Below are 27,284 nucleotides of genomic sequence, written 5' to 3'. Positions count from 1 at the left end.
TGTTGCTGAAGCCAAGAAAAAAAAACCAAAAAAAAAACGAAATTAAGACAATTTTAACCACTTTTTGAAAACCCTAAATACCGTATATACGGGTCTTTAAGTCGAAACTTCAAGCCGTTAAGAATGAATCAAAAAATTTTTTTAAGAACGTATGAAGACAAAAATATTAATCTGTGGAAAAAACACCTCGACAAATATATCAGCTAAAAAAATCAAACTAAATTTTTTAATTAAAAATAGGAAGTCGACTTATACACAGGTATATACTGTACTTATAAGATGATTCCTCAAGATATCTACATGTCTCAAATAAGATATCTACAAAATAAGTCTTTAAAATCTATTGGAGCAAACCAAAATATAAAATTAATTTATATTCAAAAATACGAATTAAAAAAGTAATTAAAAAAGTGTAAACGCCTATTTTTATTTTTTGAAGAAACGCGATTAGTTTAAAAAAAAAAAAAAAGAAAAGAAAGTGACGTCGGAAAAATTGTAAAATATTTAAAAATATATATATGAAAATTAATATCATGTAAGTATATAAAATATAATTATATTTTACAAAATAAAGTATAAAAAAAGAGAGAATATAAAAAACAAAAGTTACTAATTTAATTACAATTCGCTGTAAAATATACCATATTTAGATGCTATAAGAAGCACTGGTAAATATTAAAAAGATTCCCTAATTCAAAAGATCCCCAAAGAACTCACAACAAAAATTTAACCTATATGTATATATGGCTACTCCGAATTATCTTTCGCTTCTTCATTCGCTTTTAAACTCACCGCCTCCACCTCTGTAAAAATAAAAGAATCTATTAATCGAAAATATATTTTTTACAGAAAAAATGAACAAAAGATAATGAAAGAAATTATAATATACATATAAAATATAAAAATTTATGCAAAACAAAAAATCAAATAAAAATAACTTCTCAGAACTGTAACAGTTAAACAGAAAAAATAATAATATATAAACTCCAATAAATATCCAATAATGTATAATCTCCATAAATATAAGACGGTTTGAGTGCGTCCAACGATTCTTAAACATTTTCAACTTAAAATTGGAATAACTATATACGTACACTACCGTTAGAAAATTTGAAAGAAGTTAGAGAGGTAAGGTGTAAAATAGAAAGTATGCAGGTAAAAACTTGTCAATCAATAAAAGTTTCATTTTCTCCCCATACTTCTTTAGATACTTCCATAACCGGAAGCTTTATGGTTTTGTTTTTTTGTTTTTGAAGGAGGAAAGAGTTGCGTTGTCTGGAATTACAAAAACTCCACGTCAAGATTTTTTAAGTGAACATTTTAAACAGTATTACAACATAACATAATACTTTTAATTTTTGAACACATATTGATGCTTGTTTAAAAAAAGCAAAATACAAAACATAAAATAGGCATTTATACAGCGCCGTGCCAACTTTTGAAGTCACCTAACCAAACAGTTTACTTTGTACTCCACACTATAATAGATTTAATACTATATATAGATTTTTTCCAACTATTTCTTAAACTGTATAAAGCATTGTAAAAATTTTGTTTTTCGTACTGATCAAAAAATGACGCTTAAAAAATATTTATATTCTATATGTTTCCAGATAACCTATGTCTATTTTAAACTGATGAGAAATTTGCTTTTGTATCACAGCCCTTATCTCAACTTTCAGATATTTCAAACATCAATGTACATAATTAAGCTCCAACCCTAATGAAAATTAAACAAATGTTTTACTACCTGGAACACTTGCTTCTGGTTCAACTTTTATCTGACAAGTTGGTTCTGTTGACTCTGTATTATCATTATTTTTGTTTTGAGATTCATCAACATCTGTTGTAAAAATAAGTTAGAGTTACAATTAAGATTATTGTTAAGTTTTAAAAGGTTTTCAAAAGTACATTAGCATACTTAAAACAAAAAAATAAAAAAAAATTGTAAATAATATAGATTCTTGTATCCTATAATTCAGTTTGTCATAAAAAATAGTCAAAGAAATAAATTATGTGAATATAAATTTCTTACCAAGAATTTCAGCGAAAGATTTCTGCTTTTGCAAGATCATTTTTAACTCAGAAACACTTTCTTCGACTGAACCTGATTGTTGAACAGAAGGTGCTTTCCTCAACTTCAGCTTTGTAAATTCAGGTTCATTTTCTTTAACCTCTTCTTTTTTCTCCCTTTGGTTGGTACGCAAGTTTGTCTAAAAAAATATTTAAGCTTCTTCACTTCTTTGATTCTATTTTCTTTTCTCAACTCCTACTCATATCCCTCTCAGAGTTTTTATCACTGCTCTCATTTTTTCATTTTATCTTAACAAAGAAAATTTTAATTATAACTTAAGGGGTTTTTGAGTGCCAGGTGAAAAGTGATTTAAAACAAAAACATCATTAAAGACTAAGAGCAAAAAGGGAGGAGAGATTTCTTTAACAAAATCATCTTTATTTTTAATAAAACAACTGAAAACAAAGGAATATGCTTTTATTTGTAAATTTATTTAAATTTTTTATAAGATTATTTAGTTTAATAGTAAAAAACAAACCAATAATCCAGCTAATTCTCCCATTGCAGTCAAATTTTCATCTCCATTCTCAACTGTTGTTTTTAATGGCTAAAATAAAGAGAATCGTTTATTAAAAAAAAAACATTAAAAAAAGAAATGTATAAATGCTAATTTTTTATTAACAAGGGCTCTAACCGAAGAAACGGAGCGCAGTTTCACACCTTTCTTTATACGTTCAATCATATCTTCCATGGCTTTAACTCTAGCAAGCTCACTTTCTATAATAAATAAATAAATAAAAAAAAAACCCATAGCAATCTGCATCCTAATGTTTAACTCTAATAGTAGTAATATAATTATTACTTTTTTAATTGTTTGGAAAAATAACTAATATCTTTTAAACAAAAAATACTATTTTTAAATACAATACAAATAAGAGTGTAGAAAATTGAAAACATTTCTTGCAAACAATCCCTTTGTGACCAGGACATCAGGGCTGGCAGGGGGTTTTGCTTTGGGTCACATGCTGAGTTAGGGCCCACCAGTTTGAGTGATGAAAAAAGTTTTTTGTGAAAAAATAGTGAAAACTAATAGTGAATATAAATAGAGAAAAAAAAATTCATTTTTTTTCTTTTAAAACATATTTATTTCATCTTGATGAATCCAAGAAATATATCACAAAAGTAAAGCTTGTGGAGAATGATAGCTTCTTTTTTACATTTGAAGTATGAGCAATTATCAACAATTAGAAACAATTACCCAGACACATTTTTGTGCCTGGGCAGCTGTTACTTCCTAAAATGTGTCTGGGCAGCTAATACTACACTTATGTGTTGCATGGTGATTTAGCTAAATTTACACCAGCATGATATGCTATATTATAGGTACCATATGTGTGCTAATCATATTTATTTAATAATTAAAATGTCTGCCAAGAACAAGGCAATTTTCAGCCACATTTCTTTAGTCTCTCTTCCTCAGACTGCAGCAATTAGTGAAAGATACATTCATATCAAAATTGTCAATTTGTTTCAACAAGGAGATCAAGAACAAGGAGAGAAATTTGTGGATGCAGGTGTAAAAATTAATCAACTTTACTATCAGGAAAAAATTCAAAAAGCTGTGGGTAAAAGCAACATTTAAAGACAAAATCTCTTTGAGCAGGATGGTGTAATTAGCCACACAGCAAGGAGCATCTAGACCTTCTGCAGGGAGAACTTCCATGATTTTATTCCTAAGGAAGAATGATCAGCTGCATCTCCAGAAATTATTCCCTGTGAATTTTTTCTATAGGTCTATGGAGCAGCTTGTGTGCTTCAAAAAAATATCCATCAGTGAGCCACTTGAACACTGTTATACTCTGTGCCTGGTAAAATCTTGACCAAGACATCATCATGTTGTTTCTGAATTTATTGATTGGAGAGAAGATTGGTCTAATTGTACACCTGCTATAATTTATCGTTGCATTATGTTGTTCTTGTATTTTCAACAAAGGTTTGTTATCCTTATTGTTCTCTTATGGTTAGCATATAAGTTGGTGTAAATTTAACTAAATTACTCTGTACATAGTGTAATGTTAGTATATATAATATAAAAAAAGTGTTCTATCATACTTTAAATAAATTTAAATAAGTCAAAACACTTTTTTTTTCACTTTATACTTATTGAATAAATGAATCACAATTACAAAAAAATAAATGCAATTACAAGAAAATAAATCATAATGACAATAAAGCAAATAACAATTACAAAAAAAATTACCATCTACATCAGGACCTTTGGTTTTCTTTTTTTTACCAATCTTAAAAATAAACTTCCTAAAAAAAGAATGTTATGTTTTTATAAATTTGTAGAAAAGGTTAAATTTTGAGAATCTTTTGATTAAATTGATATTAAATTTGAAAATTATTTATTAGAGTCATAAGATAATTAAAATGTAAATTAGAAATGTGTAAATAAAGTCGAACTGTTATTTTTCCCTCAAACACAATTTGATTGTAGTTTTTTGCCAGTAAAATATGTAAAACTAAATTAATAAACAAAATTCTGTAAATATTTTTTACAGATAAAAAATGTTGTTTACATGATCAGATCATTAAAACGATAATAAAAATGTAAAATATCAGAAAAAATGAATTTATCACCAGAAATACATTCTTCAATTATTGCTTTGAAAAATGATGGTCATTCTACTATATATTTTTTTTAATGTTGAAAAAACTACAATCACATTTCTTTAAGGATACTTGTACAAATGGATGTAGGAAAATTAAAAAAAAAAACAAAAAAAACTTCGAGTCATTTTAAAGTCAAAAGTCATTAAAAATACTAATAGTCCAAACAATTACATTTTACTTCATTGCTGTACAAAGTTGCTTGAAAACTTACATGGTAGTTTAGCTGTCTGGAAACCTTTTTTAAAAGCAACTCATCAAAAAAAAAAAACTTCAATTAAAAAATTCAAAAAGAAAAGCATCTACTGAAAAAAGGCGTATATAGCCTACTGTCAAAAATGGTGGAGGTTCAAAGATGGTGTGGGCCAGTTTTATTTAGTAAGTTTAATATAAACCTAATATTTTATGAAAACCTTTCTTATCCAGAATACAATCTACTTTCACAATATGATATTATGAGAAGCATGACATTAACCTAATATTTTATAAAAACCTTTCTTATTGTATTCTAAAAAAGAAAGGTTTTCATAAAATATAAGGTTAATGTCATGCTATTTGGAAAGTGTCTAATTGGTTATAGATTATTACTATATTTGTTATAGACATAGACTATTACTTTTTTGTAAATAGTTGATACAATTATTGTTCCAACTAATTACAAAAAAAGAAACTCATATAGAACTTATTATTATTACCTGGCTGCAATAATTGTTAAATCTCAACTCAGCTGAGTTGAGACAAATATAGAATCATGTGGAGCAAAAGCAGTGTATTGCATCAATATGGGTAGAGTGATATTTCTCAAACTATCTGGATAATTTAATCAAATGAATGCCAAAACTTGTATAAGCAGTTAACAAATTAAAGGGTGTTTTTTTTTTATTTTTATAAAAAAAAAAAATTGTTCATTAACTTTTTTTGTTAAATTATGTTCTGCTTACTTATTAACATTCGTCATAACTTTAAAAATGTTTTTTTTTTCTAATGAATTTGGAGAGATTTTTTGTAATTTATACAATATGAAATTTGTTTTTTTTTATTAGGAGGAAGAAAAAAAAAAGCATATTTACTATTTTTCTTAAGTATGTTAAATGTGTAAGTTCTATAACTCAAATCAGTGATTACTTTATGCAAAGACAGAATACCATTGCTAAAAATATGGTAGGAGAAGAATGTGAAATCACTCACTTGATAATGGGAGCAGCTAAAGGTGGGGGTGGTGGAGGTGGAGGAGGTGGAAGGGACCCAACTTCACTTACTCCTTGTAATTCTTTTTCTACAGATGAGAGCCTTCCAAAGAGCGTTCGAACTAAGAATTACAACAACATAAGATTTAAATTAGTTAATGTAATATAGACAAACTAAATCTTGTATACTACTTCTTATTTTTATTTCTTGCTAATTACAAACAACTTATCTTAAGAAGATAAAGTTTGAAGATAAAGCTACAATAATGAAGAAGTAAGAAAAGTAAAACATAATCTATAACATTTATGAGACACAAATATGTATATTGTGTATAAGACACAAAACAAGTATATTGTGTATGACATGAAAAGTTTTAAGCTTTATTATTTACCAGGTATACATATTTGCAAAATTTTAGAAAGATATAAACAAGTGCTAAAAATTGCTGAATGCTATCATACTTCATTATCAGTTTCAAATATCAATTTTAAAACTCACCGTAGAAAAAAATGTAACTTATAAAAAACATCTCTTATCGCTAAAAGTGAAATATTAAAATTACATCACATTTTAGAGTTACATACAAGTTACCTTCATCTTCAGCTTTTAATGCTCTAGCTTCAGTTTCTTCTAGCTGTTTTTGTGACATTTCAAGCTGGTCCATTAACAATGATACTTTATCCTCTAAGGCTAAAAGAAAAATAATTATTATGAAAACTGTCAAAATAATCAAACCAATAAATTATAATAAATATCAAATTTGATTAAAGCTAAACATACAGAAAGAAAACTATTTTATATACACATTATATTCATTAAAAAATACAGATTCATGCAAAAGCATTCTCAAGCACTTCTTTGAAAATACCAAAAATATTTTTTTAAAGAGGAAACGAAGACAAGATTAAAGAAGTAATAAATCAAGTATTGCAGGGTGCACACAACAACCTCAATTTCTTTTTTTTTACAAATTCATACCTAGCTCTGATAGAAATTTTAACTACCCAGATAATTTTTGCATAAACTAAAAAATTCTAATCATTACCCTGTACTGCTTACTCATAAATTTTGGTATAAGTCTGAAATTCCAGTTAGATTAAGGAATACCTATAGCTGAGATCTGGACACACTGAACTCAACTATTCTGGTACTTTTAAGAACAGGAGTGCAGATTTTCTGAATCAAAAGCATTACATGCCACATTCAAGAAACCTCCTCCCCCATCCACAACTATATTGATTAAGATATTGCAAGGGTTTTTTTAGTACTTTATTTACATTATATTTTATAAAATTGCATGTATTTTTTTACAAAAACCAAATTGCATTTTTTTTAAGCCTACTCCTCCTCTAAACTCAACTAATTCTGCAATAAAGAAGGATTCAACATACAACTGGAGCTCTTCAAATTTCCCAAATATATTTATGGAAATGTAATTTAAAGCATCTGGAAAAACATCACATTTGTAAATGTGGTTTGTAGCAATTTCAAGTCTGAAACCCTTAAAGTAAACAAGGCTAACAGTTGTTTTTGTCAACTTTTTTTATCCAACTTAGTATTAATAATATTTGAAGCTACTTGCTTTGCTTGTTAAGTCAGTAAGGTTTGCCATTGCCTGACTTTTACAGCAATAATGAAGTATTCCAGCACCTAAAAAAAGAAATTAACCTAAAATATTGACTTTAAAAAACTTACAAAATAATATTGTTGAAGAATACAAAATAACAATAATATTGTTGAAGAATATCTCTTTTTTCAAAATAACATTTAAAGAATATTTTTTTCTTAGATTACATAAAGTTTTACATTTGTTTTAGATACTTATATTATTTACATATTTTAGAAAATAATTTATTCAAAAATTATCATTTTAAGAAACCTCAAAAAACTAAAGATAATATCATTCTACTCAAAGAATAGGTCTTCAGATAAGTCTTTGGTTGCAAATAAATAATATGTTTTTGCAATAACATGAATATATATGATAAAATTTTTAGAATTTGTATCTCTTTGTATTTAAACTGGTAGGCTTTTACCATTGTAATATTTTAATGCAAAATATATACAGTGGCGACAAAATAAATAGCACAGATTGATGTTCAATATGTAATGATATTTTTTCTAGAGATCTGAGTTTTTGAGATCTAAACTTTTTTAGCCTAATAAAAATATTAATTTTAGAAGATAACATTACTGAGTAAGAAAAGAAAGTAACTTAGTTAAAAAAAAGTACAATCTTACAAATGATTTAGAAGTACAGAATAAGGGGGCAATTTAAATACCACACCCTGTACAAAATTATCATCGACAAGATTGATTTTAAGCATCATTTAGGTGTAATGTCATCCCAAGCAGCCTTTATTTTAATTCAAAGTTAACCTGAATTTGTTGCGGTTGACCAGTTTATGTTTCTGTCAACTTTCTCCCACAAATTTTCTATCGGATTTAGGTCTGATGACTGTGTGGGCCACTCAAAAACATCAATCTTTTTGCGGTGTGCTTGAGGTCATTGTCTTGTTGGAATTTCCAAACCAAAGGGAGATTTTCCTTGGAATAGGCAATATGATGTTTTCTAGAATTTCATTGTACATGTGTTGATCATTTGTCCCTTGTATTCTATGCAATGAGCCCACACCACACCATGAAAAACTGCCCCAAACAATCACATTGCCACTACCATGTTTTATGGTCTTTAGAGGGCTGAGTTCTTCATTTTGAGGATGACGAACATATTATTTCTGTTGGATCCAAAGCAATTAAACTTAGACTTGTCAGTCCAAAGCACATCTTCCCAAAAATGAAAGTCCTTGTGTCCTTATTTTTGCACCAGCAACTTTTGACAGTGCTGACAGATAGATTGAGCTTTAAATTTTTAGCGATTTGTTCCTTAATTTATGATGCGCCAATAAAAGGATTCAGCTTAGCGATATGGACAATGGATGTATTTTCTCTGGAGGTTGTCTTTTGTTTTTCTTTCCCGAGACTATTTAAAATGACTGCAAAAATGTAAACACAACCACTAAAATGCTCAAAACAAGCAATTTTAACAGTTGTAAATGTCAAATGAGTAGTTCTGTTCAAAAAGGTAAACATTATTGATGCTATAAAAGTAATAGCAATTGCTATAAAAAAAAAAATTTGGTATCAAAAAGTAAAACCAACTGGTCATGAAAGTGTGTTATTTATGTAGTTGCCACTGTACAAATATATTAATACAAAATCTCAGGCTTTTTTAGGGACATTCTGGTTTACTTAACAGCCGATTTGCTTAAAAGAAAATTTAGATAGAAACATCAACACTAACATCCCCAATAAAGAATGGAGAAAGTTGGTGTTAAGAGTGGTAAATGCAGTTGTGGTATTATTTTCATTCATGCTGCAAACAAGGGAACAAAAAAAAAACATTGGCAACATCAATAAATCATATGGATTAAACACCTTGGGCTCTTAAAAGCCAATTTAAATCAAATTCAGCTACAGTCCTTTTTTGTTTATCTGTCCTCATACACCTTATACACTTCAAGAACTCTTTATCTTACACATTTTGTGTTAACTCTTGGACATTGTTAGCCCACAAAGAGAAAATCTATGACAAATCTTGTACATCTGTAACCTAACTACCAAGGATAATGTTGTTCAACACACTTTAGGTATTTCTTTAGGTTTTTCATTTTCATCCAGAAATTTCACAATTTTATCAGGAAAAATACCTTTAACTTATATATACACTAACTTTGCTGTCTCATTAAGTGTTTTTGAATCTATTCCCATCCGTAAGGTGAAATGAGATGCTTGTCAATGTTTCAATCTTGTCTTGTTATTAGTAGACAGCTGCCAGTAATAGTTGGACCAAATTCCTTAACCAATTTCAAACTAAAGCTTAAAAACTGTACTGTTTGTATACAGAAGTTATATATACATATATACATATATATATATATATATATATATATATATATATATATATATATATATATATATATATATATATATATACATATATATACATATATATATATATATATATATATAAAAAATAAACAAGAGACAAGAGTTAAAAAATTTGAAAGCCAAAAGATAGTGTTCATTCCAAGGTTCAACTGTCCTCCAGAGTTTTTATTAAAGAATTTTTTTTTTATTGAACATTACCAAGAAAAATTTCATAAGAAAAATATTTTTTTTAAAGAAACTAGAGAAATAAAAATGCAATAAATTTAAAACTTAAACTTACCAAATGTAACTAAATGGAAAGATTGAAATTTGAGACACTCCTGTTTCAAACTGGTATATCTAGCATAGCATTCATTTCATGGTTCAAGATATTTTTTATTAAAAGGATTTTTTTTTTTTTACTAGAAAGAAGGTAAAAATGCAAGAATTATAACTCATTTTTACCAAATGACAACTCTAAAATTTACAGAATGTTTTCCTGTGTCTCACTCAGATCAGAATAAAAATTTACTGGATTTAAGAACAGTCAGTGGAACATTTTCAGGACTTCACAAAAGAAATTAAGAGGGGTTGTGTGCACCCGATCAAGTATACAACATCCCAAAGTCTGAGGTGTTTTGTACTCAAAACAAAACTCAAAGAAAAATTCAAGGGATTTTAATAATAAGTAAAGTATTAACATTTTAAATCACTGATGCTTTTGGAAGATGCCAATTCATCTTGGAGTTCTTTGATCTGAAAGAAACAAAGTAACTGAACTTACCATGCAATATTCAATGCTAATTATATAAAAAGATCACTCAAGCTCAATTATATATAGATGAAATAATATAATCATTTTTTCATTAGTTGCTGACATGGATTGTTCAGCAAAAGAAAGTATACTTTTGGTATTGGTATGGTTACTATGTGATGCATTGTGAATAATTAACCTTAAAAGAGTTAAACAAGTCATATAAATACTTGAGCAGTGTACTCTTTTCTTTCCTTCTCTGCTGATGCTATTATCTCCTCTACTTCCTCTGTGAGCTTTTTTATTTGTTTATCTTCACTTGAAATCATCATAGCTCGACTAATTTTTGACTCAGTATTAGTCCGATATAGTGTCTGTAAAAAAATGGTTGTTTAAAATAGAATTTCTATCTAACTACTTTCATACTTATTATTTTAACGAAAACAAAAAACAAATGAAACTTTAAAAAATACTGCCGTGTATTTTTTAAAGTCTCTGCAGCCATGCTACTTTTATACTTATTATTTCAACAAATTAATGAAACTTTAAAAAATACACCTCTGCAGCATAATCTTCAGCCTTTTCGCGACACTTCTTCTCAATATCAAACTTAACTTTAAGACTGTTAAACTCATCTAGAGCCATAACTGATACTGAAATGAATAGATATAACTTGATTCATTAAAAAGTACTCAAACAGTGCAAAAAAAGTTGAGAACTTGATCACTTAACATTATCATAATAAAATAGAAAATTAAAAACATTTGTATTTATGCTAACTTACATAACATTATTTGTATTTATGCTAACTTACATAACATTACCTTTCATTTAGCTGATCAATATTTATCTTTTTCTTTTAATATTTAATGTAAAATAATTTTTAATCAAATAAAATAAATAATTATTTTACTGCTAAATATTTTACCTCGCTTTAACTGATTAATTTGTTGAATACTGGTATTTAAATTAGATCGGGTTATCTTATGCTCATCGCGTTCACGTGCAAGCTAATTTAAAAATAATAAACTGTCACATAAAAACTTTAGAAAGTTTTTGCAACAAATTACTAGTGAAAAAACATTTTTATGCTTAAATAAGAGAAATGGTAAAAAAAAAAAAAAAACCTCCTCTTTAGTTAGAGCAAGTTCCTTCTTCACTCTACGAAGCTCATCATTTACAGCATCTTTTAAACTTCTAAGAACTATAAACAAAAACATGTAAAAATGAATGTACAAGTGAGATTAATAACTTTTATTTTTAAATAAAAATTTAACTAACATGACAAGATAATATTGAACTCGAACTGGTTGAGAAAATGTTTTTTTATAACTCATCACTTAAAAATACCTTCAAAATCTCCTTTGTTTGCTTGAGAGTTGCTTTCATTCTAAAAATTGTACTAAAATATTGTACTAACATAATTATGTGACAAAGAAAATTACCAAATAAAATTAAAGAATGATACTTTTTCAATGGAGTTAAGTGATAATAACTTTTCCTGAATTTCTTAAAAAAAGTCAAATCAAATAAATTAGTTAGGGTATTATCATCTTGTACATGATGTAATGCAGATTGATGTTTTTTGTCAATATTAAAAATGTTTTTAATTCCACAAAAATGGAATTAACAATTTTATCAAAATTTGATTGTAAGATAAAGAAATGTACAATAATTGTTTTTATTTATTATAATACAAAATTAAAAAAACATCTAAAAAAAATTGCAGAAGCTAATGCTACTTGAAGTGTAAAAGATATTTTATCAATTCTTGAAAAACAACTCTCAACAAGTGTTAAAGTTCTGCGATGATTTTACTTCATAAAGAAAAAAAAGAAAAAAATTTGTGAAAATATAAATGTGGCTATAATTAAAGCAGCAAACATTTGACTCAAAGATTACTACAATAAAATCTGATAGTGTAGTCAGAAACCTACAAGATTTCTTCTACGATTATGTAAAACTTGTTAACTTGTTTAAAAAATTTTTTATAATGGAAAAACTTTAAAGTAGAATAAAACAAATAAAATAATAAAAGCTTTTTAAGTTACTTTTGATTTTTTTTCTACTGCCTTTATTAAAGCAGGTTTATCTTCCATGGTGTTTGTTATAGTGTGACCTCTTTAAAATTTTTCAAATTGTAAATCTTGTTTAAAAAAGTATAAATAAAAAAGGTAACAAACATATATTTTAGGAAAAAAAATAATTTCTTACTAAAATGCATTTTCCAAAGTTTAAAGAAAATTAAGTAATAACTTTTCAGAAAACTGCAACTTTCTGTTTGATTAATGAACAGACAGATGGTCAAGAAAAAGATCTAGCAAGTAAGAATATCACGAAACATACCTGAGATGCATACATAAAGAAAGGTTTAGAGAATGAAAAAATAAGAAAAGAAAAATTTAAAGCAGATTTAATTCTTTAACACTCAACTTCAGTTTCAACTTCCAGTATTTGTTACTGAAGGGAATGGGAAGTTCAACTTACACCAGCAAGTAAAAGCAATCTTCAAGAACTACTGTTCTGAAGACAAGGTTGATGTTAAAATAGGGGTTGATTTAAAATAAATTTTTATCTTATTATAATTCTGTGTGCTTTCTAAAAAGTGCCAAAATTGCTCACCAATGTGCTTGTTAAATAAACAGAATTTTTTTGCTTTTGTATTTCAAGATTTTCTTCTGAAACCTAAAAATAAAACAAAGTTTTAAAAAAAGAAGATTTAATAAACTGAAAATGAAAGAAGTGATACAAGCTATGAGGAGTTTGACTATTGGTACAAAACAAGTTAGTAGACCAAAAGAAAAAATTTTCTATTTTAAGCTTAAATGATCTAAAACTTTTTTAACTGATGAAGCTTTAATTTTTAAAACAAAAAAATTTTTTATAATTCACAGTATTGAAATTTAAAAGATTTGAATTACTTTTGAATTCAAGGACTGCAGTAAATAAAAATTAAGAAACTTAAAAAACTAACTTTTTTTAACTTTTCCTCAACTTCTACTCTGTATTTATTTTCGGCAACATACTGCTTTTGCAAAGATTCATATTCTGCAACTGCCAATAATGAAACTATAAATTGTAAAAATGTAAATTAGAAAAAACTAAAAACAACAAAAATTGTAACAAATTAGCACCTGACAATTTGTTTTGAAAAATTTTAAGCAGAAAATAGGAAAAATTCTGCATAGGAAGTTTATTACAGACAGGTTTAGTGCAGACATTCAAACTCAAGTGTTTATATGGGGGAAAAATAAGATAAGAATAAAGAAATGGGATAAAACTAGGATATCCTGACATGTTTGAATATTTAATAAATTTGTTACAATGATTTTTTAATCCATTTTTTAATTGTTCTTAATAATTAATTATTCTGCACTGAAATATTCTGAGACAAAATGTCTGCCCTGAATCAACTACATGTTTTTTTTTTTATAAGCATAACGCTTATAAGCATATGGAGGCTCAGATTTGAAAAAAAAATAAGCATATGTAAGCATATTCCTGAGCCTCGATGAACTATTTTAAAAATTTAAATTTTATTTAATTAAAAACTTTAAATAAATATATTTCTAAATTTAAACCAACAAAAACAACAAAAATCGAAGTTTATGTTTTGCAATGCAACGACTTTATGAAGTAATGAAGTCATTGTGTTACAAAACCTAAACCTCAATACTTAAACATAAAAACATTAAGTTTAAGAGTCGCTCTGAAGTGTTTTATTTCTCTCTTTTTTTTTTCTCTCTCGCTTTTAATGTGTAGTTTATTTAAAGCCATATTTAAAATGTTTATTTCATTTCTAAGTTCTATCTTTGATTTCATTGATAACATTTGTATATAGTATATATGTTTTATTTTTTATTATTATACTATAACATTAATTCAGCTACATTAAAACCAAGGCAAATACAGAGCTTAAGTCAATTTTTTATTTTTCTTATACCCATTAACCTTTAGTAACGCGCACACTTTTAAAAAGTATTGAAATAAGCATATTTTATTAGAAATATGCTTAAGCTTAAGCATATTTTTGAGCCTCTTTTAACTTTTTGCTTAAGCATACCCGAGCCTGTTTCAAAAATTTCATATGCTTATAAAAAAAAAAACATGTATCCTAAAATCATCTAATTGAGCTTTTTAAAAATCTTTTAAAAATTGTGCTCTCTAAAAAATTGTTTTATATTTAAATTATTACATTTGTTGATAAATTGCTAATATTAAAAAGAGAAGCTTAAACCAGAGTTGTGAAATACTTTATAAACAACCTTTTGTTTTGTAATGTAGTTTATAAACTTCAGATTGATGCGCTTTGGTATCATTTAAGTCATAGCAAAACACTCTGCACATAATTTGTCACACATAATTAACAATATAAATAATCAATAATATACATAATTTATGTTACACATAATTATGTTATAGTTACCTTGTTTAAGTTGTTTGAACTGTGAATCTAACTTTTTAACTTTTTCTTCTTCCTTACAGAACTAAAAGCAAAACACAAATATAAAAGTTATAATTCTGTTCAAATGACAATACAAAAAATATATAACCTTCTAGAAATATTACTAAATGTGGAATTCTGGGCAAAACAAGTGTGATCATTAATCATAGAAATATTGCATTTTAAAACTGTTATATAAATTTTTTTGAAAATTTAAAAAAGTCTATTATCAAAGTTGTTTCCGTAGAACACATTTCAAATAGAATATGTATTGTCAACTAAAAAATCATTCTTTTAAAAAAAAGATTTAAAAAAAGTACAACACAACTTGTTTTTTTCATTATGTGCACTTTACTGAGCGGATTTAGACTCACCACAAGGCACAACAGTTAGCTACATTTCTCAATTACCATAACCTGTAATTTTGGTGGTTATGCCCCAGAGCCAATACAACTGAAAACAGCACAGCTTGATTTTCCAATGGTTGGTTAAAACTTAAGCTTAGAGTGGCTAATGGCAGCTTTTAGTGGTGATTTTGGGGTCTACTGTGTTGACAAAGTGTTCTAGTTTTTCAAGTTTTAAATTGATGAATTTTACCTTTCCATAGTATTCTTCATATTTAGCTTTAACATCTTCAAACTCTAGAATTGCTAAATGGAGAAATAAATTAAAAAATTTATATTTTATGTAAAGATAGTGTATCCCTAAGTATTAAAGTGCTATTTAAACATTAAATTTGCTGCTCTAGTTTAGTACTTTACACTTTTATCTGTTCAAGCCTTTGAAAGGCAATTTTGAAAGTTTCAGACTTAATAAATCAACTAAAAAGTAACAGTTAAGAATCAAATTCAAGGAATATTCTAAATTGGATACTTGTGTTCAAAAATGATATAAATGTCTTGAAAATAACATTAACTTTGTTAAAAAATTGCTTCATGTACAGGAGATTTCAGTTGATTGCGCAGTTATTTGGGTTATTCATTAATAAAGTTGCGGTGACTGAAGAGAAACTACTTTTTGATCTGCCCTAAACATAGACAGTATATGAAGTCTTGACCTTGGTTTGACACGACTATTTACTCGTGAAACTTTAAAAAAAGAAAAAAAACTACAATTATTTGTTAAAGAGAAATCCAATATAAGTTTACGTAATAAACATAGTAGAGAAATACAAAAAATTATTCAGAAAAGTAAACACCAACCAAAAATCAGAAGGTCAAACAGGCTCAAGGAAATTTGAGGAACAGGTTTCAGATATACTAAATCTGCCGAATGAAACAAAAAAAAGATAGAGAACAGACAAAATGGAACCTCTACATGAAGCCATAACTTTATAAAAGCAAAACAGGACAAGTGTTTCAAATAGGAGCACTGCAGCCAAAGACTTGTTGTCTGACAATAATTAAAGAAAATTTTTATTATATTTATTTAAAAAATGGTTTAAAGACAAATCATAACTTTCTAAGACCAAACAAGAAGTCTTAGAATTAAAAGTAAAAGCTGCTAAAATAAACAAAAAATACTCATTAACTGTCCAAATTTAAATGGGTTGAGTGGTTAAATTTTACAAGAAACAGATGATGCTGTTGAACAATCAATTAGTAATAAGTAACAAAACACAATCATGCACCATGATATTAAAATTGTAAACATAACACATATCCAAGATTAGCTAGTTGCTTCAAATCAAATTAAAAGGAACCTAATTCAATTCATGTTAAATGAGCTTGTTTTAATATAAATAAAAAATTCATTTCTACTTTTTTAAATAGTTCAATTAAAGTGTTTTGTTAACCTTTGTGTTTGCTTTTGTTGTTTATTTTTATTGATTTGAATTCAAATCCTTGCTCTATTGAATTAGGATTTCTCATTTGAGAAAAAAGATGAAAAGCAGTTCTGAGGTATAAACTGCCAAGTTCTTCTTATCACAAGACTGAAAACAAATCAGAAAACGCATCAAAGATGCAAAAAAGTTGAAGAGGTCATCAACAATCTGTCTTCTTTGGCCCCCTTGGTTGATCACTTTTATATTTAAGGTTTGACATGATTGATTCAGAGAAGCAAATGACATAATTGCAAACATATAGCTAAATGTTTACATTTTAGAAAAAAAATTAATTCAAAAATATTTTATTTACCTCGCCTCCCATATCCTTGAAGTTAGCCATTCTCAATAGTTTTTAAAGACATTTTTTAAAGAAATGCTTCAAGGGGGAAGAATTGAGTGATCTTATTGAGTTCTAAATTTTTAGAAATGAGTTTTCACATAGTTGCTTAAAATGTAGGGGTTATCGTATTTAAATTTATTTTCCCCCTTCAGACACTGTCTTTTAGCTATAAATAACTGTACAATGTGATTATCTGTTTACCTCGAGCAGAAAGTCGTTTTAGTGCCTCAAGCTGGCTTTCTTCGTCCATTTTGTTGTTAAAAGGCACAGTGGAGATTTTCTCGAAATGTTTATTTTTCTTTTTTCCAAATGTTTTTTTTTGCAAAGATTTTATATTTCGGACGGATGGAAAACCGCCTCGTGATTGAAAAAACCACGTGTATTTAAAATGAAGTAATTGCCTCCATAAATAAAAGTAGCCAATTGAAGGAGTGTAATCCCAGTTACATTCTAATTAAAAGTTTTAATCAGTTACGCATACTAAGACCTGGCTGTGGCCAATATGTTGGGGTTAGGTCGCCTAATATATGTCAAAGAGGGCTGCTAGCCTTTATACGTGTCTATGGTGAGCCCACGAAAATACATAAACGCGCATTTGATTTTATTATCTTAATGAGGAAGTGCTATTATATTAAAGAGTTACAACTAAAAAAATGAAACAAATTTTGAGATTCCCTAACTATCCTTAATGACCACGTGGCCACTCATATGGTATTGCATTATAAAGCACATTTAATCTAGATAATTAAAAAAAAAACTGGATTTAAAAATTCGCTAAAAATGATGAGATATGCTAAGTCTAAGAAGCTCTTCGAGAGCGCGTGAACAAATTTTATTTAGAAAATTATTCAAGACAAAAAAACTTCACATTTTTGCATTTTAAAGTCGAAAAGATGTCAAAAAGTACCATTTGTATAAAAATTAAACGTGCAGAAAGATTACGATCAAAAAGAAGGATTAGAAATGGAAGAAAACCGAAAATAACGGATATTAAAAGGAAGCAAAAATTAAGAGTTGTGTTTGATAAATCACACAAAGTTCCACAAGCAGCCAGATCATTCAAATCAATATGTAAAATTCTCAGCTATAAATATGTACTACACTGAAGAAGTTCACTACTGTAAAAAAAGACAAAAAACTGCAATTCCAATACAAATCAAGGAAAGAGATGTGGAAAATTGTATTGCAGTTTCAAAAACCTAAGCTGGAATATCGATGATAAATCTATTTTTACGTTAAGCAATAGTATTAGTAATCGAATAGCAAATTCTATACATGCAATATTAGACAAGCACCAGAAGATAAAAAATACAAAAAAAAAAGAAGTTTAAAGATCTCATAATGCTTTAGTTGTACTTCTCAGAAAAGGGTTTTTCAAAACCTTATTTTTTGAGGGAATTTTAATGAATCAGTACAAATACTTAAAGGAATGTACAGAGTAAAAGCGGACCCAGTTGAACAGTTTTTGAATAAATTAAATTACTTTTTTTTCTGAAAAGGATTTTCATATGCTTTTTTTTATACAGACTTGTTAAAGAAACATTTTCTCAACAAGAAGATATAAGTTTCATTTCACAACTTTATTTAGTTTTTAATTTACAAGCATTTAAAGTGAGATTTAAAAAAATGTGCAATTATACAATGACTGTCTTTTTAAGTTAAACGTGATAAATAGCCATGCAATTAAAGTTATGCAATTAATAGAAATAAAGCAACTAAATAAGTTAATTAAGACAATTAACTACAAACATAAGGAGGTAAAGCAAAAAGTATCAGTCTCTATATTTTTTGATACAAAGGAACTCATCGCCAAATGTACAAATTTTTGGCAAGCATGCATATCACACTCAGCTTTAACATTTTAGCTTTAAGAGGACGCTTGGAACCACGTTTGTAGAGAACATTTTGATAACCCTTGTCACCATTGAAGCCAATTTTGTCAAAATCCCAGACGTTTGACAAAGAGTATTCGTTAATGTTTGCTTCAAGACGTTGAATCTTACATCTGAGTGTTGCAATTTTACCTGCAGTTTTTTCGCTAAATCTATGTTTCCAAAATTTGATGAAAGCATATTACTAAGTTTTGCTTGGTTTACCGTTCGTAAATAAATTAGTTCGTTTCGTATGTTGTAGATAACTAGCAACAAGTTCAAGTACTTATTGTGGGTTCAACCGAAACCCCAATAAAAAGTTTTAAGAAACTGGGGAAGTCAAGTAATAAAATTTGAAACAACCTACTCATAGTTACTCTTTTTAAAACCAAGTAGTTTTATAGCGCATAATAAAGCAAAAAATTCTATATATTAATTTAAAAAAAAACTTTTTCAAAATGTTTTTCAGTTTAAAAGATAATTTACAAAAACTAAAAATACAAAAGCTGTTCAATTTTAAATGCCCTTCATTTTTTTACCCGCTTTTGCTCTACAAAAAGAGTGATGCCATTTATAAGACAATATAATGTAGATAATAGATATTTTGGCCAGATGAAGCAAGAACTTATGATGCAGATCAAGCAAGAACTTATGATGCAGATCAAGCAAGAACTTATGATGCAATATAATGTAGATAATAGTTAGATAATTTGGCCAGATCAAGCAAGAACTTATGATGCAATATAATGTAGATAATAGTTAGATAATTTGGCCAGATCAAGCAAGAACTTATGATGCAATATAATGTAGATAATAGATAATTTGGCCAGATCAAGCAAGAACTTATGATGCAATATAATGTAGATAATAGATATTTTGGCCAGATCAAGCAAGAACTTATGATGCAAAAAGTGTGATTAACCACTTGAACAATAATAAAATAATTTTCGTCCGTAAAAATAAAAATGCTGTAAGTTTTTATCAATTAAGTTAAGACTTGATACTGTAGGACGAAAATGAGTCATCGAAGCTAGATAAATGTGTTAAAATAAACTATAATGAAACCTTGAAAAAGCTTTTTTTGAATTTTAGTTCATAAAAATTGAAAGAGTAATGAGCTTTCAAACTTAGTCCCATTTTTTTATTGTAACCCTTTAGTTGTATTACTATAATTATCAATAATACTATAACTGTTTGTTGTTGTTCTTACTATTGGTGGTGGTAGTGGTGATAGAAGGTTGCTGTTGATGTTATTATTATCATTAGAAGCGACTTCAACTAAGATTGTTCAATAATTTATTATTAATGACATGTTAAATATAAAGCAAACAATGCAGCTTTGTTGGTACTCAAAGTTTACTACAGGAGTAATATGTCGATATATTATATATATATATATATATATATATATATATATATATATATATATATATAACTACAGGAGTATATGTCGATATATTATATATATATATATATATATATATATATATATATATATATATATATATATATATATATATAGAATTGGTGGTTAAGTTACCTTACAAAGACTTCATTGATTTATTCTTTATCTTTGGTTATAAGTTGCAATTGTTCAAATATCTTAAATTTTTTTTTTTTTCGTTAGCTTTAATAGCAATAAAGCTCACCTATGTCCATTTATTCACAGTTTTTTCATCCAGTTCCAAAATTATTGTTATTTATTGTAAAAGTATAATATATAACTGCTAAAGAACGCAGTTTAATAACAATTCTTTGTTTATATTTAAAACCATGCTAACCAAGATACACTAAGAGGAAAGATGATGGTGGAATCAAAACAAGTTTATAAATATATAGTCAAAATACATAAAATGTGGGATATGCATCTTTAGCTGAAAATTATTTCATAGCCTTGCATTCCACCCATCAAGAATTACTTGTTCATAAATTTTTAATAGGTTTTTAAGGCATAAAATGATTTTTAAAGTTAAACATAAATTTGCCTTTCGTTTAATTGAGTGCACGTAAAATTTTCTTTTCTCTTTTCTTAAGAAATGCTGTTCCTTGAATAACAAAGAAGGGAAGCTCAACAAAAACTAAATATACGACATAAAAAAACAGATATCAAAAGACAATTTTAAAAATAGTTCTATCTAACTAAAATGCGAGAGATGTAAAAACATAAGGCTGTTTCTTATCCCAAATCTTCCCGTAAAACCACTCCTATTTCAAAATACTGCTTTTTTTTTTTGTGCCAAAGTTATTCGATCTTTTTTTATTATTAAAATTTCTAAATGTCAAGTGATCAGCGTATAAAAAACTGACGTTAGATATAACGTCATTTGCATATACATTGTCAAATTCTATAAAGGAATATCAAAAAGTAGTTACTTCATGTTCATAAATTTGTATATTATGATTTTATCCTCTTACGTGAATTGCATACTCAAACAGAAAGTTTTTTTTATAAATATTTATCTGTAAGCTGAAATATCACGACCATACAAAAGTTTCTTCATCTATATTTGTCTACATTCTCGAAGCCTTACATAAACGATGCTCACATTTTTACCAAGTTGATGATAACTACTGATTTTTAGCAAATACTACTATGAAAATATAATTATGTTGAAGTTTGATGCTTAACTTTTGTAAAACATTCTTCAAAGTCTCAGTATTGGGTCGGCAACATACGCCCTAAGAAGGAGTTTCGGAAATATGTTATTGCAAGTGCATCATTAAATTTAGTATCTAGCTGTTTTTTATTACTTTTGATGTAAAAGAAATTCTATTCGTGAGCGTAGCTCCAGGGTGCTTTGAGCTTTTAAGAATTTTATCTCAATTGTTTTGAGCGAATAATAACTCAAGGAAATTCTTTGAATATAAAATTTCATGGAAAAACCTGAACAAATACTTTTGATTTATATTCTCTTGTGGTAAAGAATTGTAAATATCATGGTATTTTGCCTAAAAGCTACATCATTTTAAGCAGCAGCCAATTTTTTAACATGCATATCAACTTGAGCTAACTTAGAGAAAATCTATCCTCGAGAGGTCTAAAACAAAAGAAAAGAGTATTATCGAAAAACTTTTAAGTTGAAAGGGTGTTAAATGAATTTACTTTTATTCAATTGTATGTAAACATACTTTTATAAAATATGTTTTTTTTTACATCCAGATTAAAAAAAAACATATTTTATAAAAGCATATATAAACATATAAAGCATATATAAACATATAAAAGCATATAAAAACATATTTTAAAAACAAAATTTTATAAAATATGTTTTTTTTTACATCCAGATTAAAAAAAAAACATATTTTATAAAAGTATGTTTTTTTTTAATCTGGATGTAAAAAATACCTGGAATGAATTATCAGGATGTAAAAATAAATCCTAAAGAGGACACTGAAACTCCCTCTCTTGCCCCGAACGCGGCTTTTTAGAAGCGCATCGTAAAATCATGACAAAACTTTATGCTGTATATTCTTTACTATTGTGTAATATTATCACGAGCTAAATGTAGCTCGGAAAAATTAATTTGATTTTCAGCTTAAGTTATAATCAGTGTCTGAAATCAAGGAGGCAGCAGAAAAAATAGGTGTAGAACCTTTTTTCCCGAAAAAAACGTAAAATACTGGTGAGACAGAAAAATAACTGTTATTTGTTGACTTCACACACAACGGGTACAAAAAAAAATTTCATAAAAAAAAAAAAAATGATTCCCAAAATCTTTTAGGCACTATCCAGCTAAGAAAATGTGAAAGTTTCAAAAAATTTGGATCGTCTAAAAAAAAGTTATCACGTTCTGAAATTTTACCTCATAAAATGGCTTAGAAAGGCCAAAAAAGTTTTTCTGGATTATTTTATTCTTATTTCTTTATGAAAATATATTTTCTTTCACTATTAGTAGCTATGTTTAGAAACTTAATTTAAAAATTAAACTTTAACAAATAGGTTTTTTTTAAAAAAACACTGGTCTCATTCTGTTTCTCTCATCTGTCCACAAATAGAAACTCCAATTTATCTTCATGTTTTATTTATAATAAACAAATTTTAGTTTTAAAACATGTCAAATGCTTATGCGAAATATCTTTTATGTCTTTTTTGGCCTTTCTAAGCCATTTTATAAGGTTAAATTTCAGAACGAGTTATAACGTGATAACTTTTTTTTGGATCATCCAAGTATTATGAAACTTTCACATTTTCTTAGCTGGATAGTGACTAATAGATTGTGGGAATCATTTTTTCATGTTTACGGAATTTTCTTTATACCAGTGTTTGTTGTTCTTTTGTTTTATGTTTTATTCTATTGATTTCTATTGTTTTATGTTTTTTACTTGGCTTATTAATTACTTACTAAAACTCCTGCAAAATTGTTAATTTTTTAGATGGCACCAAAGTCACGAAGGGCAAAAGTTAATGTGCTAAACCTAAAGAAAGCTGTTGTTGCCAACAACAAATTCCGGCGAGTTCTCCGTGGAGTAAAAAAAGGTGGTGGAAAAGTGAAGAAAACCTCCTTAAGATGATCTAATTGAATATTAGATCATCTTAAGGACGTTTTCGATAAGACAAATCAGTTAAAGCAAGCTTCGGAAATCTATCAGTTGAAGAGACGGAAACGAAAGAGCAGAAATAGAGCTTTAAACAATGCGCATATTGTTAAATCTTTTGAGCGAAAAGCCGCAAACAAATTTTCGGAAGTTCATATTGCTGTTTCAATCGAAGAAGGACTGGGCCTGAAAAGGAGTGCAAAATTACCGAGCATGAGAATGGCAAAGGTAAATTCTTTCGCTATAAAAAAGTTTGAAAGACCGATTTTGTCAAAAAGAATGCTCGAAAAAGCAAGGAAAGATCTTGAGCAAATGATTAGCTTCAAAGAGAATATAGCTGGAGGTTTTGTGCTGGACGAAGTTGACAAAGTTCTATTGGAGAGAATTTCTCGCTTAGAGCTGAACGACCGAGAGAGTAAGCAAGTTTTGCTTTCTGTTGACAAAGGGAATGGAAGAGTAACAGCAACTGTTGCTTTTATATTTTGCGACAAACCGTCATCGTATTATAATGCTCTGCAAATTTAGTGCTGGACCGGATCGGATACTTACGCTTCTCTGAAAGATCACAAATTCAGCACTCAATACGAAACCTTAATTTATGCTGGATTTACGGTTTATCTAGGCGGTGATTTATCTCATTTTACGACTAATTATGGACTCAGTTGTAGTATGATTTATCCATGTTTCTTCTGCCAGAAACCATTTGAAAAGGCAAATCAAAGTTGCTCTGATTTGATCGATTTTACAAAGAATCCAACTCGGGATGAAACTTTTGAAGTTTTTGTTAAGAATCGAAAGCTTTTTGCGAGAAAAAGCCCATTGATTGATGTCCCAAAGGAGTTAATTGTTCCTCCAATTCTACATTGCAAAATAAAAATTGGGAATGTGTTATTTGAAATAACATTAGATAGCGAGAAAGATTCGATATTCTTTCAAGAAATAGTGCAAAGATAGAACCTTAATGTGGATAGGATGGCTGAGGATATTGTCTACTCAAAATTTCATGGGAACGATGTAAAGAGATTGTGTGAATCTCTTCCCGATTTCGCCACAATTCCACTTGGTGATCGCTCTAAACAAATACTTGCAGTATTGAGAGACTTTGATAAGTGGTCGAAAGCTGTTTCTTCAACAAAAGTGAATATTTTTTCTGAGGAAGCTGCTATAATCGCATGCAAAGAGGTTCATTCTGCTTCTAGAGATTGTTGTTTGATAGCTACTCTAGCAAATGGTCTTGAAACGGTTAGTGGTTTTGGGACAATTAATTCACATGATGGTGATGCATCTCGGATTTTTTGTGCACAAAAATAAGTTTATCGGAGCAGGATCTGAAGAAGGAATAGAAAGTTTTCACAGTAAATCATCGAACGAAATGACTCGGTATAAGTTGTCCGGAGAAAATCGGTTGAAGAATGCCCTAAAACGGATGTGTATTGATGTTTTGTTATCGGATTCCGGTCTAATTTTGTAATATTTTTGACAATCGATTTCGATGTTTCTTATTTCGTAATGATGTAGTTGATAAACTTGTTGTTTAAATTACAGTGGCATCTCTGTTTTGAAACGTACAAAAAAAATCAGATATACCGCTTTGTAGACCGTTCACTCCTCTTCAACTTAGTAATACATCGCGTTATATATATTTCAGCTACTTTTCGAGATAATCCAGAAAAACTGACATGCATGTTGTGCCACACTAAGAATCATCGAGGCAATCGAATGCTGTTTTAGATAGTATAACCACCCAAAAGAAGTGAAGACTTGTGTTCCTATCAAAAGGATTATCAGACTTTGAATGTCTTTATGGTTATTACATATCTAAAAAAAAAGCACTTGTTGAAAAGATCAAAAAACAAATAAAACAAATAAAAATAAATACTAAAAATCTAGCAATAAATTACCATAAAGGTATTATACTTATTAGGTACTTACTTGGTACCATAAAGGTATTTCATTGTTAGAATTTTAGTATTTGTTTTTAGTATGCTATGAACCACTGTCAGAAGTTGAGAGTTTTAAGTTTCAAGCAGCTTCTATGATGAATCAACTTAGAAAACACAAATCCTCTTGAAGTGCTAAAATTCACTTTTTCTTCCTTAACGAATGTTTACTCGAATATTGAGAATGCTCTCACGATATTCCTCACTACACAAATTGCCTCATGCGAAAGACGTTTCGGTAGACTCAAGCTGATAAAAAAAAAACATTTAAGATCATTTAACCATTACAGTGGGATAAGAAAGGCTGTCAAACCTTGCAACAATGTCAATCGAAAATGAAATTGCCAGTTTGCTTAACTATGATGACGTAATTGATGAATTTACATCAAGAAAAGGCACAAAAACTCAATTTTAAGGTTCGAATTTGAATGTTATAAACTGAACTATTAATCCCAAAATAATAATAATAAGGTAATACAAATAAAATAGCTAGTAAGAGAAAAACTAATAAAACAATAGTACTCGATAATTCTTTTGAGATCAGTGCACAATGAGCCAGAACTTACTTTTACTGGATAAAATTTTAAACTCATCACATATAGAAGATTTATAACTAATACATTTAAAAAATTCATCTCATATGGAGGATTTAAACACCAATTTTGTTCTATACATTAGTTTGAGGACTGTAGCTCCTACGGTAACAATAATTTTTTGATATTAACTTTGAGATTAATGCTTTGGCTAGTAGCACTATCAAAGCCAGCGACGTGAGATTCATTATTTTTATTGCTTTGTCTTTCATAATTAAGTCCCTCAGCTCAAGTTCTTGAACTGTACAGATTATTGGCAAAGTATGAATTATTAAATCTTTAAAAGGAGCTGAAGCTAAGTAGTTCTCCACAGCCATATTTTCAGGATAACATTTCAACTTTGCATCCTAGATATCATTGTAAGTGGGGTTAATGTTACTTTCTCCAAGGCTCTACTTCTAATTAATTGATAGAAAGATTTTACCAAACTGCCATCAACCATAAAGGCCAGAGCTTCATCTGCTGAATATTTACTTGCTTTTATCTGTGCTTTAAATACCTTCTTTGCAGAAAAAACATTAGATCCATCTCTTAATTTCTTATCAGCAGCGAAAAAAAAATAAAACTGGTGAATTGGCTTAATGAAGCATTCATTAAGCCAATTCACCAACTTCTTTTCAAAACTTCTGATAGGTTTCCATTTTTTTAATGCCAGTTGACAAATTGCTGAACAGCATGCTTGACATCAACAGCATGCTTAACATCAACATCTTCGAATTCAGGAACTTTTGGCTGAATAAATTTGAATATATCTTTAATGATATTTTGTTTGGAATTACTAAGATTGTTTTTTTTGAGAAAATTATGAATGTCTAGGTTTAATAAAACCAAATCTAAAACAAAAAAAGTATCTTAGAAATAAGTATTTTTTTATTTCACAGGTTAATATCAAAATATATATGCCGCGCGGGCTACTGATTTTTGAAATTAAAACATATATAAAATTCAAACGGGGACTTATGGGGACAAAAAATCAATGGAAACTCGATTTAAACACCCTATAGCTCAAGTACATATTAGAAAGCACATCTCAATCTGTATCATTCAGTCATAGTTCAAGTACATATTAGAAAGCACATCTCAATCTGTATCATTCAGTCATAGTTCAAGTACATATTAGAAAGCACATCTCAATCTGTATCATTCAGTCATAGTTCAAGTACATATTAGAAA

The 27,284-nt window shown here is 28.1% G+C and overlaps 2 protein-coding genes across 4 annotated transcripts; one reads left to right on the top strand and one right to left on the bottom strand.

Annotated features, from left to right (window-relative positions):
* Positions 1-511: 511 nt before the first annotated feature.
* LOC145197940 (shootin-1-like) lies at positions 512-20,767 on the bottom strand. 3 transcript variants are annotated; one of them, XM_090083232.1, is made up of 19 exons: positions 20,692-20,767; positions 15,601-15,653; positions 14,986-15,046; positions 13,534-13,628; positions 13,182-13,244; positions 11,910-11,949; positions 11,687-11,763; positions 11,488-11,569; positions 11,118-11,212; positions 10,790-10,933; positions 10,507-10,561; positions 6,467-6,565; positions 5,876-5,996; positions 4,275-4,330; positions 2,709-2,791; positions 2,553-2,621; positions 2,036-2,213; positions 1,751-1,843; positions 512-803 (listed from the first exon to the last, which is right to left on the bottom strand). In XM_090083232.1, exons 1-19 carry the CDS (start codon positions 20,699-20,701, stop codon positions 748-750), a joined length of 1,530 nt encoding a protein of 509 aa, XP_089939358.1. In that variant the 5' UTR covers positions 20,702-20,767; the 3' UTR covers positions 512-747. The 3 variants fall into 3 exon arrangements, with proteins under 3 accessions (XP_089939358.1, XP_089939361.1, XP_089939360.1); XM_090083235.1 differs by lacking the exon at positions 20,692-20,767 and adding an exon at positions 20,583-20,690; XM_090083234.1 differs by lacking the exon at positions 20,692-20,767 and adding an exon at positions 17,373-17,531.
* A 2,316-nt stretch (positions 20,768-23,083) lies between these two features.
* On the top strand, positions 23,084-26,676 carry LOC149890813 (uncharacterized). The gene is made up of 2 exons (XM_090083256.1): positions 23,084-25,583; positions 26,267-26,676. Exon 1 carries the CDS (start codon positions 24,551-24,553, stop codon positions 24,887-24,889), a length of 339 nt encoding a protein of 112 aa, XP_089939382.1. The 5' UTR covers positions 23,084-24,550; the 3' UTR covers positions 24,890-25,583; positions 26,267-26,676.
* The last annotated feature ends 608 nt before the right edge of the window (positions 26,677-27,284 follow it).

This window comes from Hydra viridissima, unplaced genomic scaffold, assembly GCF_058129835.1.
Source record: "Hydra viridissima isolate aposymbiotic clone 2 unplaced genomic scaffold, HvirCarnegie_v1 scaffold_3, whole genome shotgun sequence".
In the NCBI taxonomy this organism is placed as follows: domain Eukaryota; kingdom Metazoa; phylum Cnidaria; class Hydrozoa; order Anthoathecata; family Hydridae; genus Hydra; species Hydra viridissima.
Note: the sequence above shows the minus strand (reverse complement) of the source record. Positions and strands in the feature narration are given on the sequence as shown.

Bases quoted from the DNA above. Each gene is read 5' to 3' on its own strand.
- LOC145197940 (XM_090083234.1), bottom strand. From the start codon at position 17,421: ATGGACGAAGAAAGCCAGCTTGAGGCACTAAAACGACTTTCTGCTCGA. The intron at 15,654-17,372 runs GTAAACAGATAA...TTCTCCATTTAG, and splicing joins AAAACGACTTTCTGCTCGAG to CAATTCTAGAGTTTGAAGAT. The intron at 4,331-5,875 runs GTGAGTGATTTC...TTCTTTTTTTAG, and splicing joins TTAGCTGCTCCCATTATCAA to GAAGTTTATTTTTAAGATTG.
- LOC149890813 (XM_090083256.1), top strand. From the start codon at position 24,551: ATGGCTGAGGATATTGTCTACTCAAAATTTCATGGGAACGATGTAAAG.